This window comes from Polypterus senegalus, chromosome 5 (assembly GCF_016835505.1).
Source record: "Polypterus senegalus isolate Bchr_013 chromosome 5, ASM1683550v1, whole genome shotgun sequence".
Classification (NCBI taxonomy): domain Eukaryota; kingdom Metazoa; phylum Chordata; class Cladistia; order Polypteriformes; family Polypteridae; genus Polypterus; species Polypterus senegalus.
The window spans coordinates 4,665,547-4,680,288 of NC_053158.1; the positions used below are offsets into that span (position 1 = coordinate 4,665,547).

The 14,742-nt window shown below is 41.5% G+C and overlaps 1 protein-coding gene across 1 annotated transcript in view; it reads right to left on the reverse strand.

The window, feature by feature from the left end:
• Positions 1 to 14,742, reverse strand: part of LOC120530119 (NEDD4-like E3 ubiquitin-protein ligase WWP1) — a 250,923-nt gene that overhangs the window by 12,012 nt on the left and 224,169 nt on the right. Inside the window, exons 20-22 of the mRNA XM_039754299.1 lie at positions 10,551 to 10,671; positions 8,342 to 8,446; positions 349 to 445 (exon numbers count right to left, since the gene is read on the reverse strand). Coding sequence (XP_039610233.1) covers positions 349 to 445; positions 8,342 to 8,446; positions 10,551 to 10,671 — 323 coding nt within the window. The remainder of the gene's footprint in view (positions 1 to 348; positions 446 to 8,341; positions 8,447 to 10,550; positions 10,672 to 14,742) is intronic.

Here is a 14,742-nt window from a genome sequence, read left to right on the forward strand (position 1 = left end):
TACCTACCTATTAAAACTGTCGTGTAAAAGGATAGATACAAAAAACTGGGTCAATGCATTTATATCGACATGCTGCACCAAATAAAAATCTTCAAGTCCTCTGTATCAGTTTAGAGTTAGCATCTCTGCTTCAAGTGTTTAAAGATGTGCTGTGCAGGACTATGAAACAAGATGACGCCGGCTCAGTTTCTACCACTAAGTCTCTGGAAACCCCTGAACAAGTTGCTTAACCTGATAAAATTCACATACATAAATACTGAGACAATTTTATCAGATCTCTTTATGTAAAAGCATTAATTGTATGAACATAAATAAATAAATAAATTTACAGTAGTTGTCAATACATACCCATAAGCTCAGCAAAGCCACCAAGTGGTAATCGACAGGTACCCGTTACAAACTGCATTAGTCTGAGACGAACTTCGTTGTCCATCTCTTTAACAAACTGTTAAAATGAAAGAAAACAAAAATGAAATGTAGACGCAAGACAAAGAAGGAATGAAAGTAAAGTCAAAGAAAGTAAACTTGTTTGGAGAGTTGTCGCTTGGTCACCTGGTGAGAAATACCATGCAAGAACAAAGTCATTTGTACTGTTGTGCTGTCTTGTAAAGCACGTTGAGCTACACTGTTTGTATGAAAATGTGCTCGAGAAATAAATAATGTGCTTCTGCGGTGGCCATGATAGATTGGCCATTGAGTTGTGTGGTGAGCGTTACTTGTGTTCTGGTTCATGTGTTGCATGGCCAACCTACCTAGAATGAGGTCTCTCTCTGAATTGCCTTTCTTAGAGAGTCAAGGGTGGGACATTGGGGTGTCAAATAACAGGACCTGTTAAAACCCACTGAGTAATTCCTTGTATGATTTTGAGCTCCACAAGAAATGAATCATTGGTTCAAACAGTGGGTCCAGCAGTGCTGATACACCAATTTCTGTTCTCTTTATAAAAGCTTGCTTCTCAAAATGTTTTTATTACTCCAACTATGTAAAACATGAAACTTAACAAATGTCTGAAAATGTATGAATATTCTATAACACAATGGCTACAAATTACTGAACACAGACTGACTTGAATTTCTAGTTTTCATTTGTGGTTAGCATAGGTAGCAAACAAGAGTGAGGGTTGGTATTTGATCCACTGCTGTAAGGAGAATGGACTCGAAATCTGCAAGCCTCATATTATTGAGATGTCTTTGCTGCCGTCTATCAGACAAAAACCAAACAATTCACTACAAATGACTTTGTTCGATGCTTAGAAACAGTTTTAGCCCTTGATGGTGACTTTTGTCAATGAAAAAGTTAATTAATCTGTTGAAATCTACCATCCCAGTCGGAAAAGTCTGAACAGTATGGAAAATGCAAAAAAAAAAAACCCAAAAAGCTACAAGTCCAGACGCCGCAGTCTGTGATGGTATGGGTTGTGCCACTGCCCTGGCTGAGGGTAACTCGCGCTTCTGTGAAGGCACCATTAATGCCGAAACTACATACAGACTTTGGAGCAACATAGGCTGCCTTCAAGACGACATCACTTTCATGGACACCAATGCCTAATTTAGCAAGAACCACCTTCTTCACGCATTGTAAAGCCATGGCAGCATAGGAAGAGGGTGTGGGGCCTCAGCTGGTTTGCCTGCAGTCCTGACTTGTCCCCAATTGAGAATGTAAAATGCAATAGTGAAGACCCCATGCTTTTGTACACCTTAAAACTCAGAATGGGACAAAATGACCCCTGAAACACTCCAGAAATTAGGGTCTTCAGTATCTAAATGTTTATTAAGTGTTGTGAGAAGGAAAGGCAACGTTATTTACTACCATCCAAACTTTATTGGAGTACATTGCAAGTATGAAATTCAAAGTAAGTGTTTTGAAAAAAACAAAAAAAAAAAAAACGAATTACTTAAGGCATCACGCAATGTGCTACTACAGGTAGTCCCCAAGTTATGGACATCCGACCTACGACTTAGGAACAGGGCCGCAGCTGCGACGCATGCGCCTCAGTAGCTGCTGCTCTGTCATCTTTGGCCTGGGGACGCTGCGAGCGGTGGGAGGACGGAGGCGATTCCGCTGCTCGCACAGTGTAGTGTCCCTCAGGTGGCTCCTGGTAGTAAACGGTGACCCGTGCTCATGTGCAGGACGGAGTCTTGATGGGACGGTTTGCTGCCCAACCACCACACCGCCGCAGCTACTGCTCCCTGACTGGATGCAGGCTGGACTGAGCGGAAGGGGGCTTTTCACTGCTCTTCCACCACACACGGCAGCCCCATTCGTTCTCGGTGGGCGGCTGGTAATGCTGCAAGCGGTGACCCGTTGAGGCTGAACGGGGCGGCGGGGGGTATTGTTGTAGTGTGCCTTGGGTGGATGCCAGTTAGTGGGCGATTCACTACCCGCCTATGGCCACACCATGTTTGTTCTCGGTGGGCGGACGCTGCAGGCAGCATACTGGAGTGGGGGCGACTGTGGGGTGGGCAGGTGGTGAACCACCCCTAGCCACCCCCATCCATTCTCAATAGTAAGCCTGCTTGTACCGTTATGCACTTAGCAGGAAGTTGTCTCTCATCAGTACATCAGACGTGTTGACGACGGGTGCCTTCCTGCTGTGATAGCGTGTTACAGTGCTGTGCTGAAGAGCTCACCTTAACCTTTTGTCTTCTTCACCTTTCAAGAATGTCTCTGAAACACAAATCTGATGCAAGTGCTAGTGATACAGTAAAGAACAGAAAAACCATCACCATTGAAAATAAAGTAGAAATAATAAAAAGGTCAGAGAGAGGTGAAACTCCATCATTCATTGGCAGAGCACTTGGTTACAGTCGGTCAACAATAGCATTTATTAAAATAACGGACCTGTTCCGACTTGCATACAAATTCAACTTAAGTACAAATCTACAGTCCCTATCTCGTACGTAACCCGGGGACTTGCCTGTATATTGGTTTCAGGTCAAAGATCATTTACTATCATTTGCTAATCACACTGTGTTTCCATACCATTGCACCATTTTCTGAGTTGGGGTTGTAGAAGAGTTAAGAGATGTACACCAATTTATAATATTCAAAATGTAAGCGACTTTACAATGAATGGTATATTAACTTGCCAGCAGTGAAAAGCAGAGAACAAGTCGGTTTCACAGTTTTGCCCTTGTTAAGTGCTGTAGGATCACAACCATGTAAGACAGCAAATGCTTAAGAATCACTGCTACTTGTGAAAAAGAATGAACTGCAAAATGTGCTCGTGTTATGCAAACGGCAAAATCATTATCGGCGAGGTAACCTCTGCTGAGCTCTCTCGACACCTGTACTTGTGAAATTTAATAATGCAGGAGAACACAATGGGTGGATTTTGAACCATTCCCCTTTGTGAACATTTTCCAGATTCTGAATGTTAAGTCTATGTGCGGATTTCTCTTTCAGTCAGCATTTCCTTCTTCATTTTAAGGGCTTTTATTGCCATGAAATTGTATCCGTTTAATGTCCACCTGGGACCAAATCAATGATTTCTGGCAAAGGAAGCCAGGTTCTCGGCCAAGAGATCTATATCCTTAGTAGAGTCCAAGATGCCAGTGTCAGAGACAGAAATGTGGCACCACATCATTCATAGCCCACTGTGAGTACAAAGTTTCTTTCTTCTGATGTCAAACATTTCTTGTTGGCAGGACTTCATTCTGGAAAGCAGCTAGTCAGCATGAAATCACTTGTTCATGTGACAATTACAATATATACGCCACCAGACAGTCCACTCCACTATATGAATACTTTTGAATGAAAATTTTGGAATTAAGGCTGCATATTTCACTTCTTACAATTATTTTATTAATTCATCTGTGAAGATGGACTACTTACAGTCATAAGAAAAAGTTTGGGAACCCTTGCATAATAATTGACGCTTCTTTCAACACAAAAGATGACAGTGGTATGTCTTTCATTTCCTAGGAGTACTGCTGTGTTTTCCGAACAAAGATTTTCAGTGACGCAGTATTTAGTTGTATGAAATTAAATCAAATGTGAAAAACTGGCTGTGCACAAATGTGGGTCCCCTTGTCATTGTGCTGATTTGAATGCCTGTCACTGCTCAATGCTGATTACTTGGTATGATGAGCTCGTTAAGCCTTGAACTTCATAGACAGGAGTGTCCAATCATGAGTGGTCAAAGGTATTTAAGGAGGTCCATTACAAGTTGTGCTTCCTTCCCTTTGACTGTCCTCTGAAGAGTGACAGACAGCATGGGATCCTCAAAGCAACTCTCCAAAGATCTGAAAACAAAGATTGTTGAGTCTCCTGGTTTAGGGGAAGGCTACAAAAAGCCATCTCAGAGATTTAAACTGTCAGTTTCAACTGTGAGGAATGGAATCAGAAAATGGAAGGCCACAGGCACAGTTGCTGTTAAACCTCAGGTCTGGCAGGCCAAGAAAAATACAAGAGCGGCATATGAAGAGGCAGGATTGTAAGAATGGTGACAGACAACCAAAGATCACCTCCAAAGACCTGCAAGAACATCTCCCTACAGATGGTGTATCTGTACATCGTTCTGCAATTCAGTGCAATTGGCAGGGTGATGAGAAAGAAGCCCTTTCTGCACTCACACCACAAACAGAGTCACTTGTTGTATCAAATGCTCATTTGGGAACAAAGTGCTTTGGACTGATGAGACAAAAAGTGAGCTAAAAGCGCTTTGCATGGCGGTAGAAGAATACCGCATTCCAAGAAAAACACCTGCTACCTCCTGTCAAATTTGGTGGAGGTCCCATCATGCTGTGGGGCTGTGTGGCTAGTTCAGGGACTGGGGCCCTTGTTAAAGTCGAGGGTCGGATGAATTCAACGCAATATCAACAAATTTTTCAGGATAATGTTCAAGCGTCAGTCACAAAGTTGAAGTTACTTATGCAGGGGTTGGATATTCCAACAAGACAACGACCCAAAACACAGCTGGAAATCTACAAAGGCGTTCTTGCAGAGGGAGAAGTACAATGTTCTGGAATGGTCGTCACAGTCCCCTGACTTGAATATCATTGAAAATCTATGGAATAATTTGAAGCAGGCTGTCCATCAAATTGAACTGAACTGGAGAGATTTTGTATGAAGAAGGTCAGAAACACCTCCATCCAGAGTCCAGACACTCATCACAGGCTATAGGAGGACAGCGTCTGGAGGCTCAAAGGAGCAAAAGGAGGCTCAACTAAGTACTGATGTCATATCTCTGTTGTGGTGCCCACATTTATGCACCTGTCTAATTTTGTTATGATGCATATTGCATATTTTCTGTTAATCTAATAAACTTAATGTCACTGCTGAAATCCTACTGTTTCCATAAGGCATGTCAGATATTAAAAGGAAGTTGCTACTTTGAAAGCTCAGCCAACGAGAAACAAAAATCCAATTAAAAAGAATTAACAGGGGTTCCCAAACTTTTTCATATGACTGTACCTTTTTGTTAGTTCCTTGCCTTCTGAACGCATTAGACAAAATGATTGTTAATATCTGTTCTGAAGCCTAAGTGTAACAAGAAATCTAAAAGTAAAGCTTAGGGTTACGTTATCTTTAAATGCATTAAACTCAGGCTATGGTCCACACGATTACTTTCTTTTTCTTAAACCCAGACATTAAGTCTCTATTTTCAAGTTCTCTCCACAATGCCTGAACGTTTTAACCTCAAAAACTCCTCTTCCTGTTTCCATCAATGTCCACATGCTTAGTGTAGGTGACTGGCTGAGTCACATGAGTTTAAAAGTGGATGGAGATGCTTTTGTTGTGAATGATCTGAAACCATTACTGTGGATGGAGGTCATTTTACTGTTTTGGATGCCCTACTCTTAGGCCTCACCCATACAGCTATGTTTTAATTTAAAACAAAGGAGGTAAAGGGTGGCACAGTGGCACACTGGTGGAGTTTGCATGTCCTCCCCATGTCTGCGTGGGTTTCCTCCTGGTGCTTCAGTTTCTTCCCACAATCCAAAGACATGCAGGTTAGGTGCATTGGTGATCCTAAATTGTTCCGAGTGTGTGCTTGGTGTGTGTGTGCTGGCGCCCTGCCTGTGATCTGTTCCTGCCTTGCACCCTGTGCTGGCTGGGATTGGCTCCAGCAGACCCCTGTGACCCTGTGTTAGGATATAGCAGGTTGGAGAATGACTGACTGACAAAGGAGGTAGCCTAAGGCTAGGGCATCCAATTGTTTTGTAACTTCTTCATTTGAAAACTTCACTCATTGTAGTACTAGGTTGTTGTACCGTGTTAGCCATTATGAATGTAGAGAAAAGCCAAGCAAACTGACCCCTTTTAGTGGCTAACTAAATAGATTACAATATGTAAGCTTTCAAGGCAACTCAGGCCCCTTCTTCAGGCAGAGATGTCATACAGAAACTGGAGTTCCCTGTGTTTATATCCACACACCAGGACAAGAAACAACATTGGGAAATCTTTAAATGAAAACTCTTAAATGTAAAAAATTAATAGATTCATTCAGGCTAAGATTAATTAAACAGGAGAGAGAACAACAATGTATGGTCAAGATCTTTGGATAAGATAACTGTATAAGTATAATAAACACTTTGTTATCCGTACTGTTAATTTTAATTATTTGAGTTTTTTGTGTAAACCCCCATAAAGCAGTGGTACTCTGGTTCAATCCTAGGTAACTCTATGGCTGCAGGTTTTCATCATAACCTTACAAAGCAGACATGCTACATTTTCACTGAATCAGCAGGAATTTAGATGCATAATAATTTTTTTTTTTTGTGTCTTGGTGTTTTGTTCTTTTTAATTATCAGGTTATTCTTTGTCATTTACCATTGAAGTAGCTCCACTTTAGCAGTCAGTGGCACTTGCTTTGGTGTCTGCGATTCTGATTGCCAGTATTTTGTCACAATTAAGACAGACCTTACAGTAAAAATACAATTACGACAGAGCTTATGGTAAAAACACAAACATTCACAATGTCTTATAAATGTAAATCGAAAACTGATTCACTTCTCTGAATGCAAAATAAGAGATGAAATAAAAAGGACAGTTAAATAATGATTAAAGATAAAAATGAAAGGTAGTGGAGCCCGACCCAGGACTGAACTTGAGAACCATGGCTATTAAGGATTAGCCCAAGACCAACTGACCAAAGAAGCTTCATGACGTGGTGTCTGCTCTTCTCTACTAGAGATTTTTGTTTTCACCCTTTCACTGGCCCTTTGGTTGGCCTGGATGCTCTTTTTGTCAATTACATATAACCTGTGACCAGGCCCGCCGCCAGAAATATTTGGGCCCCAGACAACTGGGTACGTGTGGGCCCCTCTGCCTTCCCCCGGGTCCCCACATGCCAAAACCTTCAAATACGTATACAAAATGATCGAAATGTAGTTTATCCGACAGCGACAATGCTGCATTTATGAATACCATACTTGATGAGTTAAGCCTTCTCGCACATCAAAGTTTGACTGCGAGAAGGAAAGCCAGTGCTAACGGAAACTCGTAGCGGAACTGAAACAATACATTAATGAGATATGCCTATGTATTATCTAACGTGAAACGGTACAATGACACCAATGCAATTAAGAGGATGAACATCTGAACATGTTAATATATACTAACGGTTAGGGTTATCTACATGGTGTACAACATTGTATCAAACTTCAAAGTTTTCAAAAAATCCGGGTGATCCAGAATCTTTAGTGATACAAAACCAACGCACACTCATCACTGCTTTAAAAGCAACAATAAACACCCAAGCGAATGAATTATCAAACTACAGAGACGGACTTCTGCTACACCATACACGTCAATATCCATGATAGTGCACAACAATATCGCTGTTGTCTGAGACAGAACAGCGTCTGTGTGTGTGAATCGGAAGTGTTCAATTACAGCCAGCGAAGTCAATCCATTATCCACGCACCCTGTACAACAAACATACTACTCAACATCAAGCTCAAGGACATCGGCGTCGGCTCTCCTTTGTCTTTGAGAAGCATACCGCTGCCGGCCCCCTTTGACAAGCGAGCTTCACAAGACACGAGCACGATATCTACTTGCGTGGAGCGTGCGGCTATTAAAACACTCACTTGTACTGTTGTAAGCTAAATGATTTAACTTTTCTATTACATGTAACTTGAATAATTGTCCGAATATCTACGCGCACAACATTGGCATAAAAAAAATCAAGCGTGAATGGGCCCTCTTCCGTTAGGGCCCCAGACCAGAGTCCCGTTTCTCCCCCCTGGCGGCGGGCCTGCTGTGACCTTACATATCCTATCAGTTGTCCAGATTCACTCTCCATTACAGGAGAAGACAAAAGGACTTACAAAAACCATCACAAGCAGATATTTAGGACAACTTGAAGGTTTCTAAAAAAGCATACTGTATTTACCTGCCAGAACCAAATAATCTGTTTGCTGTTTCTTGTGTAATGACGATAAATCGTATTCCTTTGCCAATCCTGAAGATCAACTTCTTGCATGCCACAAAGCATAACCTGAAATGAAAAGATTTCTTCTTTAGCAAAACCTCTCCAACAATGTCAACATGGCTTACTGAATGGCTCAAAGACGTCAGACTGCATTGTTATGTATGACAGTATCGCCAAACTACCACAACTGTGAAGCACCTCATTTAACTCTTTTAGGGCAGATGTCGACTTTTGTCGACAGGAGGGGTTGAGGGTGAATGTCAACAAAAGTCGACATCCAGGGGTAGAGGGCGACAATCAGCTGTTAATAGTGACAAAACTTACTGTTACGTCACAGGCATTCCCTCTCTGCTCGGAGGAATGTTAGACTCATTGATTCGCCATTTAATCCTTGCGTGTGCGTGAGTTACGAAATGTAAACAAATGTAACCAAAGACAAGATGGCATCGCCATCTCACGAGGGAGCGAAGCGAGTGCACAAAAGAAAATACGATGTTTTGCGCATTATCGCTGAGTCGGACTCCGATTTTTCTGAATCTGATTTTGTTGACAGTGATCAGGAGATCGAGCAAGAGAGTGAGTTACTGGCATCTGCTGATCAGACACCAGCCGATGCCACCCCAGCTGATCGCCTAGCAGCTGAGCCCATTCGCGCAGCCGACGCACCTATGGCAAGGTTCGTGTGGGAGGAATACCCAGACATTGATCTGTGGGAGCCAAACTGGCTACCGGACTTCACAAGACGTCATGGCTTGCTGTTGGACACGACAGATTACCAGTCGCTGGACTACTTCAGGCTGCTCCCTCCTGATGCTGCTTTTCAGCTACTGTCAGACGACACAGACAGGTATGCAGAGCAATTTTTTGAATCGCGGGCTGCTCTTGCATCACATTCTTGTTTTTCAAAGTGGAAACCAAAAGACGAGATGAAGGGCATTGTGGTGTCATTACAAATAGAGATGGGATTAGACTGGTGATATAACTTCAGGGAGCATTGGTCCAAACGTGCTTTGTCCCCTGGTGGCTTTGGACAGGTTATGCCGCGTGATGATAGGTATGAGCTGCTGCAAAGTTGTACTCACTTCTGTGATAACCAGAAGCAAATGCCAAGGGGTGAGCCAGGCTATAACCCTATGTGTGAAGTTCAGCCCCTGCTTGACACTTTGGAACCAACATATAAACAATTTTATCAGCCTGGCCGTGATTTGTCTGTGCATGAATCTATAATAAAATATAAGGAACACGAATATATGCCAGACATGCCCACAAAGTATGGCATAAAGGATTTTGTACTGACAGAAGCAAACACCGGTTTCTGCCTGCAAGTTATTACATATACTGGAAAGAGAGAACTGTCTCTTGACAAGTCAGGCTGTGCTGGAGCTGCTTCAGGGCTGTGAACATCTGGGTCATGTTGTGTACATTTGGACAATTTTTATACATGTCCAGAATTGTTCATGGAGCTACAGAGCAGGGGAATTGGAGCTTGTGGCACAGTGAGGGTGAACAGGAGACACAGGCCTTCACAGGCTGAAGATGGAGAGGTGACAATATGGTTTTCATGAGGGCAGAAAACTTGGTGGCACTGGCATGGCACGATGTCAAATGGGTGACTTGTCTCTCTACAGTACACACTTAATAATATATGTGAGAAAGTGCAGCAACAGACAACTGAAAAGGAGGCACCAGTGCAACTCGTATTATAAGCAGTGCAACGTGGCAATGCATGCAATTGGCTGCATTGAGCGAGATCGGACTGCGCAGGACTTTGCCATGTAACATGCACTGTATGTGAAATCATATACAGTAGTATGCAGGCTCATATAACATGCAAGACAGTAACATTTGTCAAAAGTAAATATTTTTTGTTGATTTGATATGTTAAACAGCTGCTTTGTGTTCTTTTTTTAAAAAAGGTTAGATTTTGGAAAAATATTCAGCCCTGGGAGAAAAGAAACAAACAAAAAAAAATTAGCCCTAAAAGAGGTAAGACCAAAAATGGCAAATAACATTAAAAAAAGAATTCCGTTTTAAAACATCTGTAAAAGACAAAAGCTGGGAATGTTCTTTACTGTATAATTTTATGTAATAGAGCACTTGTAAGTACAGCCACAAAGAAGAGACATACGATCGCTCTGAACTCCAAATGACATATTTAAAGATTCTCTACCTCTAACTCCTTCTCATCAAAGTACTGAAGCCACTGAAGAGGCACCACTTCATTAAAGCCATCAAGGAAAGCTTTGGTTTGTTCTTCAACTCCTCTAGAGATTCTCCATTCTGACATTAAGCTGAAACAAAAGTGATTTCAACATGAAGTATCAACGTACAAAACAAGTAAACCTTATTGTTCATTACAACAGTTTAAACTTTGGTGACCAATACTGATTGCTTTCTGTCACTGTGACTGTTGTGCAAAGCCTACGTAAGATCTGGGTATGATTGTTTACATTTGTAGCCCAGGCCAGAAAGTTGGTCATAAAAATCATTAGGAAGCTTTTTTGGGGTCTGGCAAAAATGAAGAAAATAACTTGATGGGGAGACGACAGGTGATGTGCTGAGGTGGTTTGGGAATGTGGAGCAAAAGGCAAATGATGACTGGGTGATCTCCCGAGATAGAGGTGGATGATGGGGTCAGAGGTCGTGCCAGGTGATATGATATGAATGGGTTTCACCCTAAAGGATGCCCAAGACCGTGAAGGGTGGAGGCAAAAGACATGGGAGGCAACAGCTAACCTACGTAAACAAGGAAAATATCCATTAAATGGGTGATGATGATCCTGCCTGTGAAACATTTCACTGTTAACATCAAGTCCTGTCTGGCAGGGGGAAATCTGTAGAGGATGTGTGACAAAGTAAGAGGTTGGGCACGTGGCCATTCCTGGATGGGAAAGATCACTACTTCATGCTGATTAAGTGTTTATCAGTCGAAAACTGGTGATATGGTATACATTTACATGAATACTGTGAAAATAATTAAATATGCAAATACAGCAAATTGTGTTTAGTTAGCAGAGAAGGCTGATAATGTTACTAAACAGACATAAGGCAACACCCTTGGCATCAGAATCTTCAAGGTGCATTCTGGCAAAGATCAAACAAGCCTTAATGTGGCCTTTCTTGAGAAGTGGCTTTTTCCACGCGACCCTCCCGATCAAGCCACAATTGTGGAGCGGTGGTGAAATTGTTGTCACGTGCACACCATTAATGACCACTCTTTGCCATCAAATCCTGTAACTCCTTCAAAGTGGCCATTGGCCTCTCGGTAGCCTCTCTTACCAGTTTCCTCCTTGCTCTTCCATCCAGTTTGGAGGATCCAGGGAGGGTCCTAGTAGTACCAAACACTTCTTTATGATGGACTTTACTGAGCTCCTTGGGATTGATAAAGCCTTTGAGATGTTTTTATTTCCATCTCCTGCCTTATGTCTCTCCACAACTCTATCCCTGAGATCTTTTGAAAGTGTCTCGCCACCCATAGTCAGTTGTTTGCTGTCAGTCGCACTACCAAGCAAGGGAATGAATGCTCCAGGAACAGCTTCACTAATCACACCGATTATAATTGATCAGAGGTGGAAGGAAGCCAGTAACCATGGTGTACAATGGAAATGGGGGGCACTCAGTCCTGATTGAGTGTGTGTTTTGATCCTTTAATCATCGCAGGAGTTCTTGTTTTTTATTTTTGTGTTTAAGTTGTAGCTGTGATGTCTTTCACTTGGATGTTATAGATTCCAATAAGTAAGTAATGCTGGAAAAAATATTGGTTCATGTGTTTTCATTTAAGGCCGTAAAGCAAAAAAAAAAAAAATGGAAATATTTCGAAGGAGGGGATTCTTTTCTATACCCACTGTATATATAGTGCTTCTACCACTACCTAAAGCGCTTTTCACAGTAAGTGGGGATCCACTTCAACCACCACCAATGTGCAGCATCCACCAGGGTGATGCAACAGCAGCCATTTTTGTCACCACACATTACCTATTAGGTGGTGAAGTGGTGACATTGTTAGCCAAGAAGAGAAAGGGGACGAATAAGGGGCCAGAATGACAAAGCCATGGTGGGCAATTGAACCTGGACATCAGGATGCACCCCACTTTTTACAAAGGATGCCCAGGTATCTTTTGTGATCACAGAGAGTCAGGACCTCAGTTTTATGTGACATCTGACGGCCGGTGGCACCACATACACTGTGTGCACAATTATTAGGCAAGTTGTATTTTTGAGGATTCATTTTAATATGGAACAAACACAGTGCTATCAGTCAATCCAAAATGTTAATAAACCTGAAACCTGAATGTTTCACAACGGAAATGTGAGTGTGAACATCATCAGGGGAATACATATGTGCGCACAATTATTAGGCAACTATTAGTGTGCAGATTTATTATGCAACTAAAGGAAAAATGAAAATGTTCCCATCTCACTTGTTTCTTTTCATCTGTTATAGTGAGAATAATAAACAAACACCTCAAAATTTACAAATAAACATCTCTGACATTTCAAAAAAAATCAATCAATCAATCAATGACCAATATAGCCACCCTTCTTTCCAATAACAGTCATAAGCCTTTCCATTCATGGAGTCTGTCAGTTTCTTGATCTGTTGATGATCAGCTTTTTGTGGAGCAGTGACTACAGCCTCCCAGACACTCTTCAGAGAGGTGGATTGTTTTTCTCCCCCGTAAATCTAGCGTTTAAGAAGTGCCCACAAGTTCTCGATAGGGTTTAGGTCAGATGAGGAAGGGGGGCCATGTCATTATTCCTTCATCTTTAAGGCCTTTACTGGCTGGCCACGCAGTGGAGAACTTCGATGCAAGTGATGGAGCATTGGCCTGCATAAAAATCCTGGTCTTCTTCCTGTATCACTGTTTGAAGAAAGTGTCTTCGAAAAACTGGCAGTAGGTTTGGGAGTTGATTTTGAGTTCATCTTCAATGCAAAAGGTCCAACTAGCTCATCTTTAAAAATACCAGCTCATACCAGTACCCCACCTCCACGTTGGAGTGGAGCTCTGTGCCCATTACTGATCCACAGGTCCATCCATCTGGTCCATCAAGAGTCACTCTCATCTCATCGGTCCATAAAACCTTTGAAAAAAATCTGTCTTCAGATATTTCTTGGCCCAGTTTTGACGTTTCAACTTATGTTTCTTGTTCAGTGGTGGTTGGGTTTCAGCCCTCCTTACCTTGGCCATGTCTTTGAGCACTGAACACCTTGTACTTCTGGGCACTCCAGGTAGGTTGCAGCTCTGGAATATGAAAGTACTGGAGGATAATGGGTTCCTGGTAGCTTCACGTTTGATTCTTCTCAAATCTTTGGCAGCTAATTTGCGTCTTTTGTTCTCAACACGTTTCTTGCGACTCTGTTGACTATTTGCAACAAAATGTTTGATGGTTCTGTGATCACACACCAATATCTTAGCAATTCCAAAAGTGCTGCATCCCTCTGAAAGACTTTTTACAATTTTTGACTTTTCAGAGTCAGTTAAATCTCTTTTTGGCCCATTTTGCCCGAGGAAAACTAGCTGCCTAATAATTCTGCACACCTTGATATAGGGTGTTGATCTCCTTAGGCCACACCCTCCCTCATTACACAAATACACATCACCTGACGTGCTGAAATCCAATAAGCATTCAAGTTAATACAGCTTGGAGTTGGAATATACGCATTCAAAATGATGATATGGTCAAAATACTCACTTGCCTAATAATTGTGCACACCGTGTATTGTACACTTTCAGTAAGCGCTGTCAACATTTTTTCTTTTTACTTTATATTGATTTGTTGCAGATGTTTCAATTACATTGTAGCTTCATGTTCAGACACTTTGACGTGGCATGCAGTTTCACAATAAGATTGTATAACGTGCAACCTTCGATTCATAGCATACTGCATGCATTTTAAACAGAATCTGTCTTCAAATTTACTGTTTTATTATAAATCCTAAGAGACACTGCTCAACAAAGGATGAATGAGCCACACTTAGCTCTGATATTTAGCCTAAGCTACATTTTAATCTTTAATTATTCAAGGAAAACCTTTTTTGAAGTGCAACTTTCTTTGTACTTATTTATTGTTATTTATCATGTTAACTTATTTATTGTAATGTTATTAAAAATATTTTTAATAATTACTCACATTTTAACCCTACCCTAATAATGGAAACCATTAAGCAACTGATGCAAAAATACAGTATTTATCAATTCACCTCAAAAAATGACTATCATCTCCTAAAATGGGGCGCCCCCCCCTGCTACTGTGTATCTGATTTTTGTGGGATATGCGGTGTTATAAATTAAATGCATCATAAATAATAAGCAAATCAGGTGTACCAGCTTCTGAATACTATTTGAGCTGAAACTTAGCAT